Source organism: Amblyomma maculatum, chromosome 1, assembly GCF_055883805.1.
Source record: "Amblyomma maculatum isolate TAMU_Amacu chromosome 1, ASM5588380v1, whole genome shotgun sequence".
In the NCBI taxonomy this organism is placed as follows: Eukaryota; Metazoa; Arthropoda; class Arachnida; order Ixodida; family Ixodidae; genus Amblyomma; species Amblyomma maculatum.
The window spans coordinates 216,436,672-216,451,010 of record NC_139344.1 but is presented as its reverse complement, the minus strand read 5'-3'; the positions used below and the strand labels follow the sequence as shown (position 1 = coordinate 216,451,010).

Here is a 14,339-nt window from a genome sequence, read left to right as displayed (position 1 = left end):
CCCATTCCGCTATCCGGGTAAGCAGCGCTTCGCAAAGCAGGCGAGGGTGAAAGCTCTTTGTGAGCACATCTGAGACGCCGATGCCAGCGGAAGTTTTGCTGCGAACCTGCGGGGGGAGGAAACCAGGCTCTCCTTTGGGATGACTGGGATCGTTTCAGCCATGAAGAGCTTCATCGGTCCAGCAAAATGACCCGTTTTGTCGCGATGTCAGCGACAGTCTCTGGGAGACGAAGCGCCGTTACGCTGCTTGTATTGCAGCGGGCGCAGCGCCGTTACGCTACTTGTACTGAGCGGGCGCAGGGGGGCACGAGCCAGCGTGTGTCGCGGCGTGCCCCGGGGATTCATGTTTGCTGGGCCATTATACGGGCTCGCGCTGAAATACATAGCCACGGATGATGAGTCCATGAACCATTTGAAGTGGCTATTCCCCAATGTCTGAGCGGCGCTCTGTTGCGTTTCTCTCACGACAAACCATTGGCTGGTCATCTGAGTGGCTCCAAGGTTTCAAGAAACTGAGTCAATCGGTGACTGCAGCCCGGCATGAAGCGCGACATTTTCCGCTGTTGCCGCTCCTGCCATGTCTGTCAAATGGAGAAGTCGAGGGGTGGCAAGCCACCGGGCATGACGAAACCAACTGACAGTGTGCGTCCGTGGCAAATGGCCACCTGCGATTTCATGGGGCATTTTCCCAGTAACAAGCAGGGGCTCATTGCTGGAGAATCCCCCTATGGGGAAAGCCAGCCGTGCCTACATTGCAGACCTGAAGGCCTATGCGTAACGGTCTGACGAGCTTGCGCTGGTGCCCATTGTCACCACAGGCAAGCGCCAAGGCACACCCGATGCGGTGGAACGCAGCCGTGCCCCGCACCGGTACAATGTGAGGCGACGTTCACCTGTGTGATTGATGCCGGACGGCGGGCCTTTTCCGCAACCGAAGGCATACCGCTTCACCGAGCGAGCTTGCTCGTTCAACCCTACCCGGAAGCAAGGTTGGTCTCCCCCTTTTCTGGCTCGCTCAGTTCCAGCCTGTGTGCTTTATTATTTTTTTGATTTTGTTTTGTGTGCCTCTGTTCCCATTTTTCGCTTTCTTCTGTTTCCATTCTTGCTTCTTATCTTGTAAATATTGTACAGTGAGTGCCTTCTTTTGTACAGCGCATCTTCTCTCATCTTTCTTCTTGAAATTGGGAGGGTTGCTCATTAGGCACCCCCGACGCGCGGTCTTTCCGGTGTGTGTGGAAATGAAGTTGGGGCCGATTGGGGACGGGGAGCATGGACGATGCCCCTTTCATTCAAGCCCGCCGCGGTTGCGAAGGTGCTCGGGACAGATTCGCCGCGGAAGGTCGGCATCACCCTTTGGTGTGTGAGTGGCTGTGCGTGTGCGTGCCTGGGCGTGGAGGCGACGACGTCGCGCCATGTGTGTTTGCCGGCGTGTGCGGAGCGCGGTGGAAAGGAAGCCCCGCGCGGTCTTCCCATGTGCGCCCTGGATCGCCACGGAGTCACGGACTTTCCACACCTGGGGCCCCTTCGGCGTGTTCGCTGTCCCTGCACCTAACCTGTACCACCACCGACCGAGATCGTTTGCAGCCATGGATGAACGTTGGCCACCCAGAAGTCAACGAGCGGTGAGTCACCGCAGGCTCCCTGAGCTGCACCGACGAACTTTGAAACTTTTGTACATAGTTGTGTTTATACATAGTTGTTCTGTACATAGTTGTGTTCTGTACATGATTGTGTTCTGTACATAGTCGTTGTTACTTAGCCTCCGGAACTTTGTACATTATTCTTCGGGTCATCGTATCCTTTTTTTTCTTTTTTTTTTTATTATTTTGTGTGCCTTGTTGGTGTTTGTCTTTCTTGAGCGGCTGTCGTTTCGAGATCGTTTTGGCTGGAGCTGAAGCGTAGTTGACTTGTTGCGTTAGGATAGCATTCTTTTCTTCATGCTGGGGACCTGCCGTGTGCTTTCGCTGATGGGTAGGAGGGCAATTAAGGAGAGGAGGATGTGGGATTCGGGCTTGCTGCGGCTGCCCTTTGCGCGGCCGCCGCCCGCTTCCCAGTTGTTCTCCTCGTTCCCTTTCTCCCGCCTGAGGCGGCGGAGAGAGGCTCGGACGACTTGTCACTGTCGTTCGGGCCACAGCTCCGCCCTGGCGTCCCAGTGGCTGTTCCCATTGGCGCTTTTTGGCGGGAACACGGCACCGCTTCGACGGCCGCGCTCGCGCGACCCTCTGAGTGGGGCCCAGGGAGAGACCCCTCCGAGACATCGCAAGGTGCGTACGCAACTGTTCTTGTCTGCCGGCCTTTGTCCGCGCAGACCAGTCTACTCCGTCTACTCCGGGTCTTACCTGGGAGAGCGAAGCTCGAGCCTGTCGATCGGGATCCAACGATCCGCGACAGGCGTACCTTGCGGTGGTTGCCCACTCTTTCTCAAAGAAACCCTTTGGTCACTGCGAGAGAGAGATCACAGCACGCCCTTGCGTGCTTGTGGCGCGCACTCCGTGTCACTTCGTGCGCGCAGGGGAGCCTTGCTCCTCGCGCGCTCCCTTGACACGGTGACTAAATATGTGCGTTTTGTATATATGTGTGTGTGTGTGTGTGTGTGTGTGTGTGTGTGTGTGTGTGTGTGTGTGTGCGTGCGTGCGTGCCGCTGGAGGATGGCGTTTCAATAAACGTCTCCTTTGTGAACTTGGAGGTTTGTGTCCTTGCAGCGCAGTGCTCTCCTCCCGGTGGAGGTTGAGTGCGCGCTGCGGTGTTTCAGTGTGCGCGTGGTGACGGCTGATCGGGGCTTCGGCTCGCGCGACGCTCGAACCCGCGGTGGTTGGTGGCCTAGGTCCACGTAGAAACCACAGCTTAAAAGCTGCTGTAAAATATTGCTTTTTAGAAGCTTGTTTATTCTGATGCAGATGAGAAACAGGTTAAATTGTTGGCATGCTTTGTAAGAATGTAAATTCGTTTTCAAATGTCAATAATTATTTAAAATTTATCGCGAGGTTATTTTAAATTTCACTGCCATAAAGTTCTTGATTTCAATGTTTTAATTTCCATTTCAACGAGGCATCTCGTACGTTGCTCTACTAACAGAAGAATGACCTTTTTGTCATTTTTTTTTTTTTCACTTCAAATATGATCGAATGAAGGCTATGTGGTAAGGGGCTTGGACTTTCTGAAATATCTTTGCTCTCGAGAGCTTAGTAACTTAAAGAAAAGAAATGTTGGATGGTTACTGTCGAGTTTTTTGTCAATGAAAGCACACTGCTAGAATACACAAACAAATCGATCTCCATATGATACCGCAAAATGTGTGCACTGTGAACGAGCTCGCTGAAACATTTTTGTAAGAACGCGCCAAATACAACGTAATAGTTTACTTCTCATTGCTCCGAGCCCGCATATCACGGCGCGGATTGAACGCAGATGCACCCACCTAAGGCTCCTTTCCTTACATGGATGGATGGAATATAGGAGCGTCCCCTTTGAAACGGGGTGGTAGCAGTAGCTATCATGCTCATTTTTCTACCTATATCTTAATTATTGATTTAGATTGGTTAACTAAACCATCATTCTATTTATTAAATTTTTGTTTCTACATTAGTAACATTATGTCACTTCTCTGCTTTTAAGCCACCAATCTTCCAGTCGTTTTTTGCTAGTTTTCACCGCCGGTTTATTCACCCGGCCACTGGTATCTCTAAACCCCAGAGCTTCAAGAACAGTGACTGCACCTGCATCAGCTTTCGGATGGATACCATTACATTCAAGTATAATATGGTCAATCGTTTCACTGGAGTTACCACATACAGCACATGCGTCATCTCCATTGTTAAATTTCTTTTTGTAGCTGCGTGTTCTAAGGCGCCCTGATCTAGCTTCAAAAAGTAGGGCACTGCCTCTTGAGTTATCATAGAAATCTTCCTTCCTGATCTGCATTTTCCACTTTCGGTATAATTCCACACTCTGTTTCTTTTCCAGCGAATTTTTCCAATTTTTACCTTCTGTGTTTTTCACCTGCTGTTTTCACACCCACCCACACAGCAGCGCCACAAGCGGGCGCCGCCGGAAATCATCCTCATTGGGACCGTCCCCTGGCCTAGAGTCTACCCTAGCCCGGCCTTGCCACACTAGCCAGTATATTTCTAGGCACTATACCCGATGTTAGTGCTTGATTTTAAAAGCTGCATTGACAGCAGACTACGCGTTTCATTCGATAAAAATATATGATACAAGGCGGCAACAACACAGGGGATACCACAGTGCTCCGTTAAGAGCACTGAAAATATATGCGCAGGTGGAGTGCATGTTTTCAGAAACGGAGAGGACGGAATAATCGGCGCGCCACTTCTTTAGTATCAAGCTGTTTAGAAGCACCTCGGCGTCTCCTCTTCTAATGCCCCCCCCCCCCCCCCTTTTTTTTTTAAAGCGCATTCCTCGCGGGTTTTTCGTTGCAGATGACGATCCTCGACACACAAGTTTCTGGTTCTCCAGATTTTGTGCGGTACATTTTTTTTCCTGCCCTCTTAACAATAACAGTCCCGTACATACCACGCTAGACCGCTCGTCTTTAACATATTAGCCCTCTCTCGATGCTCAGATTTTACCCGGCGGCCAACACATCACCTAAAAGAGATAGCGCGAAGGCCATAGAAAACACCCCAACACGACTCGACGAGAAACCACGCAAAAGTAACCAGTAGGCAAACCATGCAAAGAATGTCAAGCGTGGGTTCGCTCTTATAACCGGCGAGCCCTTGTTGCGCCATTACCGCGAGCACATATTGGCCATTCCCTTCACAACCGCGCCAGCCAGAGTGCTGAGCTAAACTGCTTGAAATGGAGCGTAGTTTGCAAACAAACACTTTCTAACCTTGACTTTTCTGGAAGCCAACGTTTTTATCTAATCTAAAAACGTTGCTAGAAGCTGCCGGGGTGTCACGAACTGGCCGACCCATGACGTGCGCACCGGCGCCTCTTCACGAGCTGCGCAATGCAAGAAACCGGCCGGCGCAGTCAGCATAAACTGCTCTAAATACAACGTTATATGCCAGAATAACGTTCCTCACCTTGCCGTCCTAAAAAACTGCAGTAGTTCCGCTTCGAAGGCCAAAGAAGTCGCAGTCAGTCCTCACGAACATGCACGCAGCCGGCCCTACCCTTCCGCAGTCTGCTACTTCCGCCATGCAGTCCATAGACAGGCTTGCCAGGTCCAAAAATCGAAAAGTCGCCACAAAAATGGGAAAAGTAGCCAGAAAGTAGCCAACTAGAGGAAGAGCAATAAAAAGTAGCCAAAAAGGAGCCATGGGGCCATGCATGGGGCAGTAATGAGCGCTCACTGCAAGAAGACAACCAAAAACATTCGATTAATAGTCGTTTTATTCCAACGCTCATGAAGAAACAAATGCCAGTTGCATCTTAAAGCAACTAAATCACGTAGAAAAGTTGTCTAAAAAAAAAAAAAGGAACTGGCTGCATAACACTGCGATAATATATAAACAGACATAAAACTAAACTGACCAGATAAACACACATGTTATCAGAAACTTCTCTGTGATGATTAGAAACAGTATAAAATGCATAAAATTATGTCCACGAAAATGTAAATATAAAATGTTAGTGGAGTTGGACGTCTCAAACAATGGCTACAAAAGGAGAACACGATCCGAAACGAAACTGCAACCACTCAGGTGCGATGTTCAGGCCTGCCGTAAATAGTTGAGTTGACCTTCTCAATCATGGTTTGGGTTTATCAAGAATACGGCCAATGTGCAGGGGTGTTCACATGATCACACACACTTCTTTTTGATAATGACTACTAGGCGTTGGACGGGAACCTTCGGTTTCTCAAGGTGTTTACCTTGCCTAGAGATATAGAAATCCTTCTTTCATAGGTATACATACCGAGTATATTTGTAAGCTTCCTTGACACCAGTGCCTAACAATGTTCGGCGAATTGCGGTCAATGGATGGTTGTCCGCGCTCCTTGATCGCATTGAAAGTGCGCAACTGTTTTATTCAGTGAACAAACTAGAGTGCAAAAGCCACTTTCACACTGATGAGACAAACCTATGGACGGAAGATGCACTCATGATTAATTTATTGTCAGCGGGTGCACGCTAAATAAGACCTACTGCACGCAAATATGCACGGGCAAAGAAAAACATTTCGAAGCAGTTCGTGGTAAGCCTAGTTAGTGTGTCAGCTTTGTTGTGATGTTTTTCTAAGTTTGGCTAGCTAGCATAATGCGTTTACACTTGCCCTTTGTTGGCTATCTATAATGCAAAGTTTGGCTTTAAGTGCAGTTAAATAATTAGCACTAATTAATAAGGTTAAATAACTAGCACAACTCATTTGCATTCAACCTAGGCTTTCGAAAAATATATGACTCGATGCTATAATGCAAAGGGTGGTTTTGACTGCATATAGCTCACTAACGCTAATATGGATCGCTAATTCAGAGCATTTGGATTCATCCTAAGATCAACGGTATATGACTTGATCGTCTAGCTCAAAGTTTGGTTTTATACAAAATTAAATAATTAATGCAGATTAATGAGGATCGCTAACTACCACAGTGCCATTACACTTGGCCTAAGCTTTCCAACGGTATATGACTCGATGCTGCAGCGCAAATTTGGGTTTCAAATGCGATTTACTAAATATCATTTAATTTGACCCGTAGTTGGTCAAAATAAGTGTATAATTTATTTATTTATTTAGACATACTGTCAATCCACTGGGGATTTTAACAAGAAGGGCATTTAGTACAAAGCATATCAGGGTGAAAAGGACTACATGGCTAAAAATGTCAGATGCAGAGTGCGTAGTCTTAAAAGGAACTTAAAAGGTGAAACGATGGGAATACAGTGTCACACTTCATTATACAGTTATACAGGGAAGATCACTGTTATACAACAAGATCACTGACGCCTGGCAAACATGATCACACTAATAGGTTAGGCATGGCCCACATAGCATCACACAGAAACAATATGAACGAAAAATGTAGCACTAAACATGAAGTCAACTATTTAGGATGACATTTGGATATGTGATAATGACAGGAGGTGATTTTCAACAAGTTTTGCAAAAGTATCTAGTGATGCACTATTAGTGATGTGATGATGAAGGTTATTCCACTCTCTTACTGCAAGGGGGAAAAAGGAATATTTCAGGCAGTCAGTGCGGAAAGAATATTCTTTTAGTGTTTGGCTATGTTTATGCCCAGTTGGTCTCGCCTCTGAGGTCGTGATGTACTTTGTTTTATCAAGATTAAAGGGCAACTCCGGGGGTTTTTTGACATTGGAATATTGTAGTGAAACTTTTACCACAGGTTCTTCTCTCCGTCCTGACGCATTCTACAAAATTTGGGTGCCTTACGATAATCCCTTCACGCGCAATACGGCTTTAAAATATGCCGTTTTCATGGCTTAAGTTGAGAGTATTTCTGCGGGCAACACTGAGTTTCTGACGTCCCAAACAGTATACAGGCGTTAATGTCTACTTCCCGCGTGATTATGAAATTGTGAGGTTTGTATTTAACTACCTCAGACATTTTATGCAGTGCGTCATGATTTCCATACTTTATTTTCTCCATCCAACGCACGTACGAGTGTTTTTCTAATACTGAGTGTGACGTCACCATTCCGTCAAATGTGACGTCGTTTCTGGCCGTGAAATCAGTTTCGGTTTCGAACTGCTGTTTTTCTTTTTAAAAATACTTCTAATTGGAATTTTGGAAAACGATTTTTTGTGTTGGAGTCAGGACGTGCCGAGGAATGTAATTCAATTAAAAACACAAAATGATGAAAAAACCACCGGAGTTGCCCTTTAAGTTGATTAAGCAGCAATTGATAAAGCAGCTTAAGACGTGCAAGTTTGGTTCTATTTTCCAGAGTGAGAATGCCGGCGTCAAGTAGTAGTTGAGTCGGTGAGTCAGTATACCTGTACCTGTTAAACACAAACCAAACTGCCTTTCTTTGGATGGATTCTAATTACTTATGAGACATTTCGTGTGAGGAAACCAAGCGACAGTCGCATACTCCAGAACCGACCGAACAAAAGCGTTATATGCAAGTTGTTTTGTTGAAGGCGGGGCTTGACGGAGGTGTCTTCTGAGAAACAGGAGCCGTTTTAATGCTGCTGATGTCACATAGTTGACATGCGACTCCCATCTGAGATCATGGGATATTATAACACCGAGGTATTTATAATTGTTAACTCGCGTCAGGGGGGTATTATTCACCTTATAGGAATATGAAGACTGACTTTTTTTTTCTCGTTATTGTTAGAAGAGCAGACTTACTAATATTAAGGTTCATTTTCCAGTCAACACACCACTTGGATACGGCTTCTGCAGCGCGGTTTAGGGCAATATGGTCATCGGGAGTATTAATTTCCTGGTAAATTATACAATCATCTGCAAAAAGTTTAATATTGACATTGACATAACAGGGTAGATCATTAATAAAAATTAGAAATAAAATTGGAGCCAGCTGGGTCGTTTTCTCGTTTTGCGAAATTTTACCGCGGTGACTGAGTTCACGCTAAAAAAAAAAAAATAGAAGAAAAAAAAAGAAAAAAACCAAACACAGACAAAGTCAGAGGCAGTACTAGATCCTGGAGCGCAGACCTGGCCCAAAAACGCGCGCTTCAGACTGCTGCGGCCGGCCGGCGGGCGCCAGGGAGAAAAAGCGTGTCGTGCGCAGAGCTTGCAGCCGCCGCGCAAAGCGCGGCACGGATAGGCGGAGGAGAGTGCAAGGTAGATAGAGAGTGTCGCTACTTTCAAATTATCAAGGGGTTTTAGTGGATGGATGTCAAAAGCGTCCCCTTTGAAACAGGGTGGGGACAGTCGTCACCATGCACAGTTGGTTATATTGCAGTTCTGTTCTACCGTTGATAGATTTGCTATCTGTCTAGCTATAAAAACGAGCATCCTGAACAGCGCGCAAACGGGCTCGTTGGAATAGGCGAAAATTTTTCAAAAGTAGCCAGAAAGTAGACAAGTAGCCAACCTAAAAGTTTTGTCGCTAGACGGCTCAGAAAGTAGCCAATTTGGCGTAAAGTAGCCAAATCTGGCAATAGAGAAAGAGATTGTGCAGTCTGCTTCGGTCTGTGCCAAGCACGCCGGCAGCACCCGCGCTTAAGTAGAGCACTTTACACGACAAATATTTGCTGGTGGCGCCATCCATCCATCAGTCATGCGTCATTTCCTGGGGCCAGATTTCGCCGTGTCCGCTCTTAACCCAATCCTTTTCTCTATGGCTGTCGCGGGAGTTACCGTTGTTTTACAAGTTTTATGGTTTTATTATCACGCAAAAAAAACTGTAGGGTGACATTTGGTTTCCGGATGTCGACTTCCACCTCAAGGCAGGGGCGCATAGTGTTTCTTGCCTGTGTCGAACAGTGTCGTCGTCCACTGCTCTTCTTTTGATCCATGACGGATTCATGGTATGCCTTCTGTGCTGCTTGTGCTGTTTCTAAGCGCATCTCATTTTGATTTACGGTTATAATTTGCACTGGCATGATGCCGGAGCGTAGTTGTTAAAAATCCGGATACGTTTTGAGCTCTCCGGTTTGCCGGATCGTTTCGTGCCTGGTTCCTACAAAGCGCTAAATGTTTTTGTTCTTTCTCTTTCAGTCCAACCATGGATCCACCAATTCCCAAACTATCACTGCGCACTGTGACCGCTCTGGACGTTCCAGACATCGGTAAGCGCTTGTATATTTTAATCTTGCACTGTTTGTCATTATTTTTATAAGATATAAATTTGCGTACGCTGTGGTGAAAGTGATTACTACGAAGTGCTTATTAATTTGTGTGTGTGTGTGTGTGTGTGTGTGTGTGTGTGTGTGTGTGTGTGTGTGTGTGTGTGTGTGTGTGTGTGTGTGTGTGTGTGTGTGTGTGTGCGTGCGTGCGTGCGTGCGTGCGTGCGTGCGTGCGTGCGTGCGCGTTGCGGATATAAATAAGGGGAGTGTTATTGCTCACGGCGTTCATGTAGTCGATTAATTATTTTCTCTTTTACCCGGAGAGTAGTCGCGGGGTGAACCCAGCTGGCGCCACGCTCTTACCAAAGCGTTTTTGTGGAATGTTCGTTATATCTTGCTGTCAACATAACACACACACACGCACACACACTGCCAAGGTGACCATACTCTTTCCATTCTAAGTCATCTCAAGAACTAAGTATAATGAAGGACTGCAGGCATGAAGACCCCCTTGCCCCCCCCCCACCCCCCCCACCCCTACACACACATACACACACTCTGCCGAGATGACCATACTCTTTCCATTCCAAGTCATCTCAAGAACTAAGTATAATGAAGGACTGCAGGCATGGCGAACACTTTCAAGGCTTGTTGCATGCATCATAAATACCGAAGAAAGTAGCAGATTAAACAGCCGTCACCGTAGCTCAGTAGTAGTGCAAAATTTGAAGGCTGCCATTGGCGGCGTGAGGTTGTTTTAACTTTCTACTTTCCGATCAGTTATCTCCATGATTAACTATTACTTTGCATTTGTCAGCACAAAAAATAAAATCCCCTGTGCTTTTCTTAGTGCCAGTGGCTGTTGATTTTCTTCTTAGGTGTCTCAACAAAGCCCCTTATTTTCACTACATTTGCCTCTGTGAAGGAGGAATTACAGCAGTTAAGGTTGTAGGCATTTGCAGCTTTGTGGTTGCGATTGCCATTAGCCCTGATAACCAAGTACTTGTAGCTTATGAAGAACATGCAAATATAGTGATTTCTTTCCTATCGTAGGATGTGGGCACTATTTGTAGGAAGCTTGCATCAGTTGATGGCAGCAGTCTGTTCTTTCTTAGCAAGATTGCATTCACCTTCCATCTCTTGTCTATGGGCATCGTGCAGAAGTAACTCACGCTGCGATGCTAAGCGCCCCTTGCGGCGGGGAGGAGATTTTTACAGTGGCCGGTGCACCAAGCCGCGCCGCGGAGACGCGGCAGATCTGCTGTGCGTGGATCGCAGTCACCATTTGTTTTTTTCTATTCGCGGCATTCTGTGTTCACAAATAAATTGCTAGGTTACAGTCGCTGGGTTGCTGGGTTCCACACATTTTCACTGGCCTGATAAAATATTTTTCGCGTTCCCGATAAGCTTTACGAAGTGATAGCGACGATGGATTGCTACTGTCCAACGAGCAGGGAGTTGGCAGTCATGCCCGGCTTTGTCGCGTCCATGTTTTCCCCAAGCGTTTTTACCAAAAGAGGACACATTACCTTCACCTGCTTTAGCAGTCTTTCTCAACTCGCCAAAAAGAAAAAAAAAAAAGAAATTTGGCACCTTATAGGCATCTGCACTATCTGCATGGTGCCAATTGTTAGCATGCCCGACAAATGGAATACATGTCTACTGGGGTGCGTGCCCATTGAGCCAAGCTCATGGATGCAGTTGATCATTACATAATTTTTATTTAAGCTGTCCTGTGGTCTATATTTCCCTTTCTGCGATAGCTTGCATGAGCACCAGTCTTATACGGGGTGGGTGGGCCTTCGTAAGGTGTCTGTACACCTTTTGCCTGCTTTCCCCCTGGTTTTCATTGCTTTTGTAATGCAAACCAAACAAAAATGTAAAAGAAAAAAAAAAAAATAACCTTCCCTACATGATGTCAAAGTACCAGCTGTCCGCTTCGCCCTCCTCTGTTGATAAAGTCCCTGTCTGCCATTCCATATACTTTATTCATTTAGTTGTGTTAATGACATTTCGATGTCTACTGAGCAGTCGAACCTCAAATGATGAAATGTTTCTCATGCCCTAATGTTACTTTAGTCACAATCGAGACTATGGTAACATTGGTAAACGTTACTTTTTTTTTTTACTTATTCGTGGACACTCTGAACGGATCTTGCATTCATTACACACCATCCTGCTTCAAACAAGTGGTCGAACGGCTGGCTGCCACCTGTTACCTTCCCCTGTCTGAACTTAATTTTGTAGCAGAGGACTTGAAAGTACGGTTAAAGAGGCAATAACTATGTTACAAAAAAAAAAAAAAAAAATCAGCATTCAAGTCTGGTCGAGGCTGGGCATTCTTTCAACGAAAGAGAAAAATATGCATGCTACAATCCCTTCTTGCCTGACAAAGAAGAAAACATGCATGTGTATTAGAAATCGTGGAGCGCTTGTTGTGCCGTGCTGTAATGGAGTTTTACATTGTCACGGCTGCGGAAGGGGTGCGAGACACCTTCTCGAACCGAGGCAAAGGGGTTGGAACTTTGACGGCCAGCGTTAGCTGGTTATGTTCAGCGTCACGAATGAGAACAGAGCCACGAAGTCAATTATGAAAAACCAACAAATATATTCTCAGTATTATACACTGGATTATACGAAGCAAACATCTACATGCATTTAAAACAACACAGTGAAGGTAGCGTACAGGAAAAACTAGCAATTACAAATACATCAGTCAAATTCTCACTATCGAGCTACACGCAAATTGAATACAGACATTTTAAGATGAGATAAGACGAGTGTAGAAAAAGTTCAGAGGAAATTGGGAAACGGGCATATTGTCCGGCGAGCGCGACGGCACTCCACTCACAAAGACGACGAAGAAGGGGAGCTCTCGAAGGCGATGGCCCTTCCGGAGCCCTGGGGCAGTCTTCGGGATGCGGTGCGGCGGCGGTTTGGGGAGCCCGGAGTGCTTGGAGGCGAGAAACGCACTGCTGTTATTTCCGAGTCGACTTTTCTAGCCGCCGGTTGACAGTGCACAAGACATGCCCACTCAATAGATCCCTCCCCAAGTCAGGGTCCGTAAAAACAAACACGCACAAGTGCACCATGATACACACAGGAAGGGGCACGTAGGCCCCGCAACTTCCACACTGCATGGCTGCCATGTTGCGGATGAAAAAAAGCAAGTCGCAACCAGAACAACCAAAAGAAGAGGCACGTACGCCAATAACTTCGGTCCTGATAGGGAACCTTGCGCTGCCCAGTGGGCGCGCCTAAAATCAGACACCCAGCGCCGCCTGGTTTCAAAAGGAGCAAGCATATAGTAGAACGGAGCACGCCGCTCATCATACTGTGCCTGCGCCCATCGGCACATTTGTAGCTTTGGATTTCGTGCCTAATGCTTTTATCGTAGGTTTAATGTCTTTGAAGAACTTGGAGTTTCCTTTTTAATTGCTGAAGGCGCAACCTGCCCTCCTCAGCTGCATGCCACCTTGGTTACGAGCCGCGCCGCTGATTCAAACTCGCTACGCGTAGGTTTGAAACGGTTGTGAGTTCAGTGTTTCCTTTTTTCTTTCTTGCTATGGGGCGCTTGCAAAGTACAGCGTCTCTGCACGGTGAATTACGGGCACACTTTCTAGCAAATAAGATTCTCCTGCGATGAAGCATCGCTAGTGGAGGGTAAATATATCACAGCAAAGTGGAACGACCTGACTGCTATATTAACATTAAGTAGGATTTGCCAATACTGCGTGCGTTAAGAGCTTTGAACGCGTGCAATACTTACCTACTGCCCATTTGAGGAACAGTAATGATTCAACTAGCTTCATGATGAGAAAATTTGTGCATTAAAATGGTGCCTCGTGTTTCACGAAATATAATGCACCATTTTAGGGCGATGCCGTTGAACACATCTGTAGAGAAACAAAGGCCTGTCGTCGCGTTTCAGCACTTGCCTATTTATGTCAGCGAACAAGCAATTGATGGTCAAGAGCACAGATTGTTGGGCGAGTTGGTGCACTGCAGACACTTTCTAGCGCATATGAACAAGGACGAGAGAGATGTAGACAACACGAGCGCTAACTTTCAACTGATGATTTATTGACACCATTGCACAATAAATACAACCTGCATCATGACGTCACCCGACATAAACGCCGACATCACGTGGCCCCGGACAAAAAATTTAACTCTTTGGCTGTCAAAGAAACAGATGGTGTGCTGACACAGGATGCACCCGCTTTTATTATCAGATCGGCCTCTATTACTTCCCTGACATCTTTACACACATGTTTGGCTACTATCTTGCACGCGTTAAAAAATGGTTTGCACGCTTTTTTTATTCTTTTCAGCACAATCGTAACAATGCACAGATAGATTACCATCCCTGTAGTTGCCCACGTTCCTCCTGTGCTCCAATAATCTCTCATTGACACATTGGCCAGTTTGGCCGATGTACCTCGAGCCACATGACAGGGGAATCTCATACACCACCCCGGACGAACAAGCTACAAAGGGTTCTCGATGCCTAATTGTGCACTGCTGTTCTGGCCTTGAAAAAGGATTGGTCATTTTCACAAGTCTTCCTAGCTTCTCGGGAGCCGATAGCACCACTCTGACGTTGCTGCGTTTCGCTATCTTTTTTAGGCGATGCGAGATGTTAT

At 46.4% G+C, this 14,339-nt stretch overlaps 1 protein-coding gene across 1 annotated transcript in view; it reads left to right on the top strand.

Annotated features, from left to right (window-relative positions):
* Positions 1-9,132: 9,132 nt before the first annotated feature.
* The window catches only part of LOC146205611 (eukaryotic translation initiation factor 2-alpha kinase 1-like), a 95,841-nt gene continuing 90,634 nt past the window's right edge, over positions 9,133-14,339 (top strand). Inside the window, exons 1-2 of the mRNA XM_084590298.1 lie at positions 9,133-9,435; positions 9,626-9,696. Of these exons, the coding sequence (XP_084446424.1) occupies positions 9,422-9,435; positions 9,626-9,696 (85 nt within the window). The 5' untranslated portion in view covers positions 9,133-9,421. The remainder of the gene's footprint in view (positions 9,436-9,625; positions 9,697-14,339) is intronic.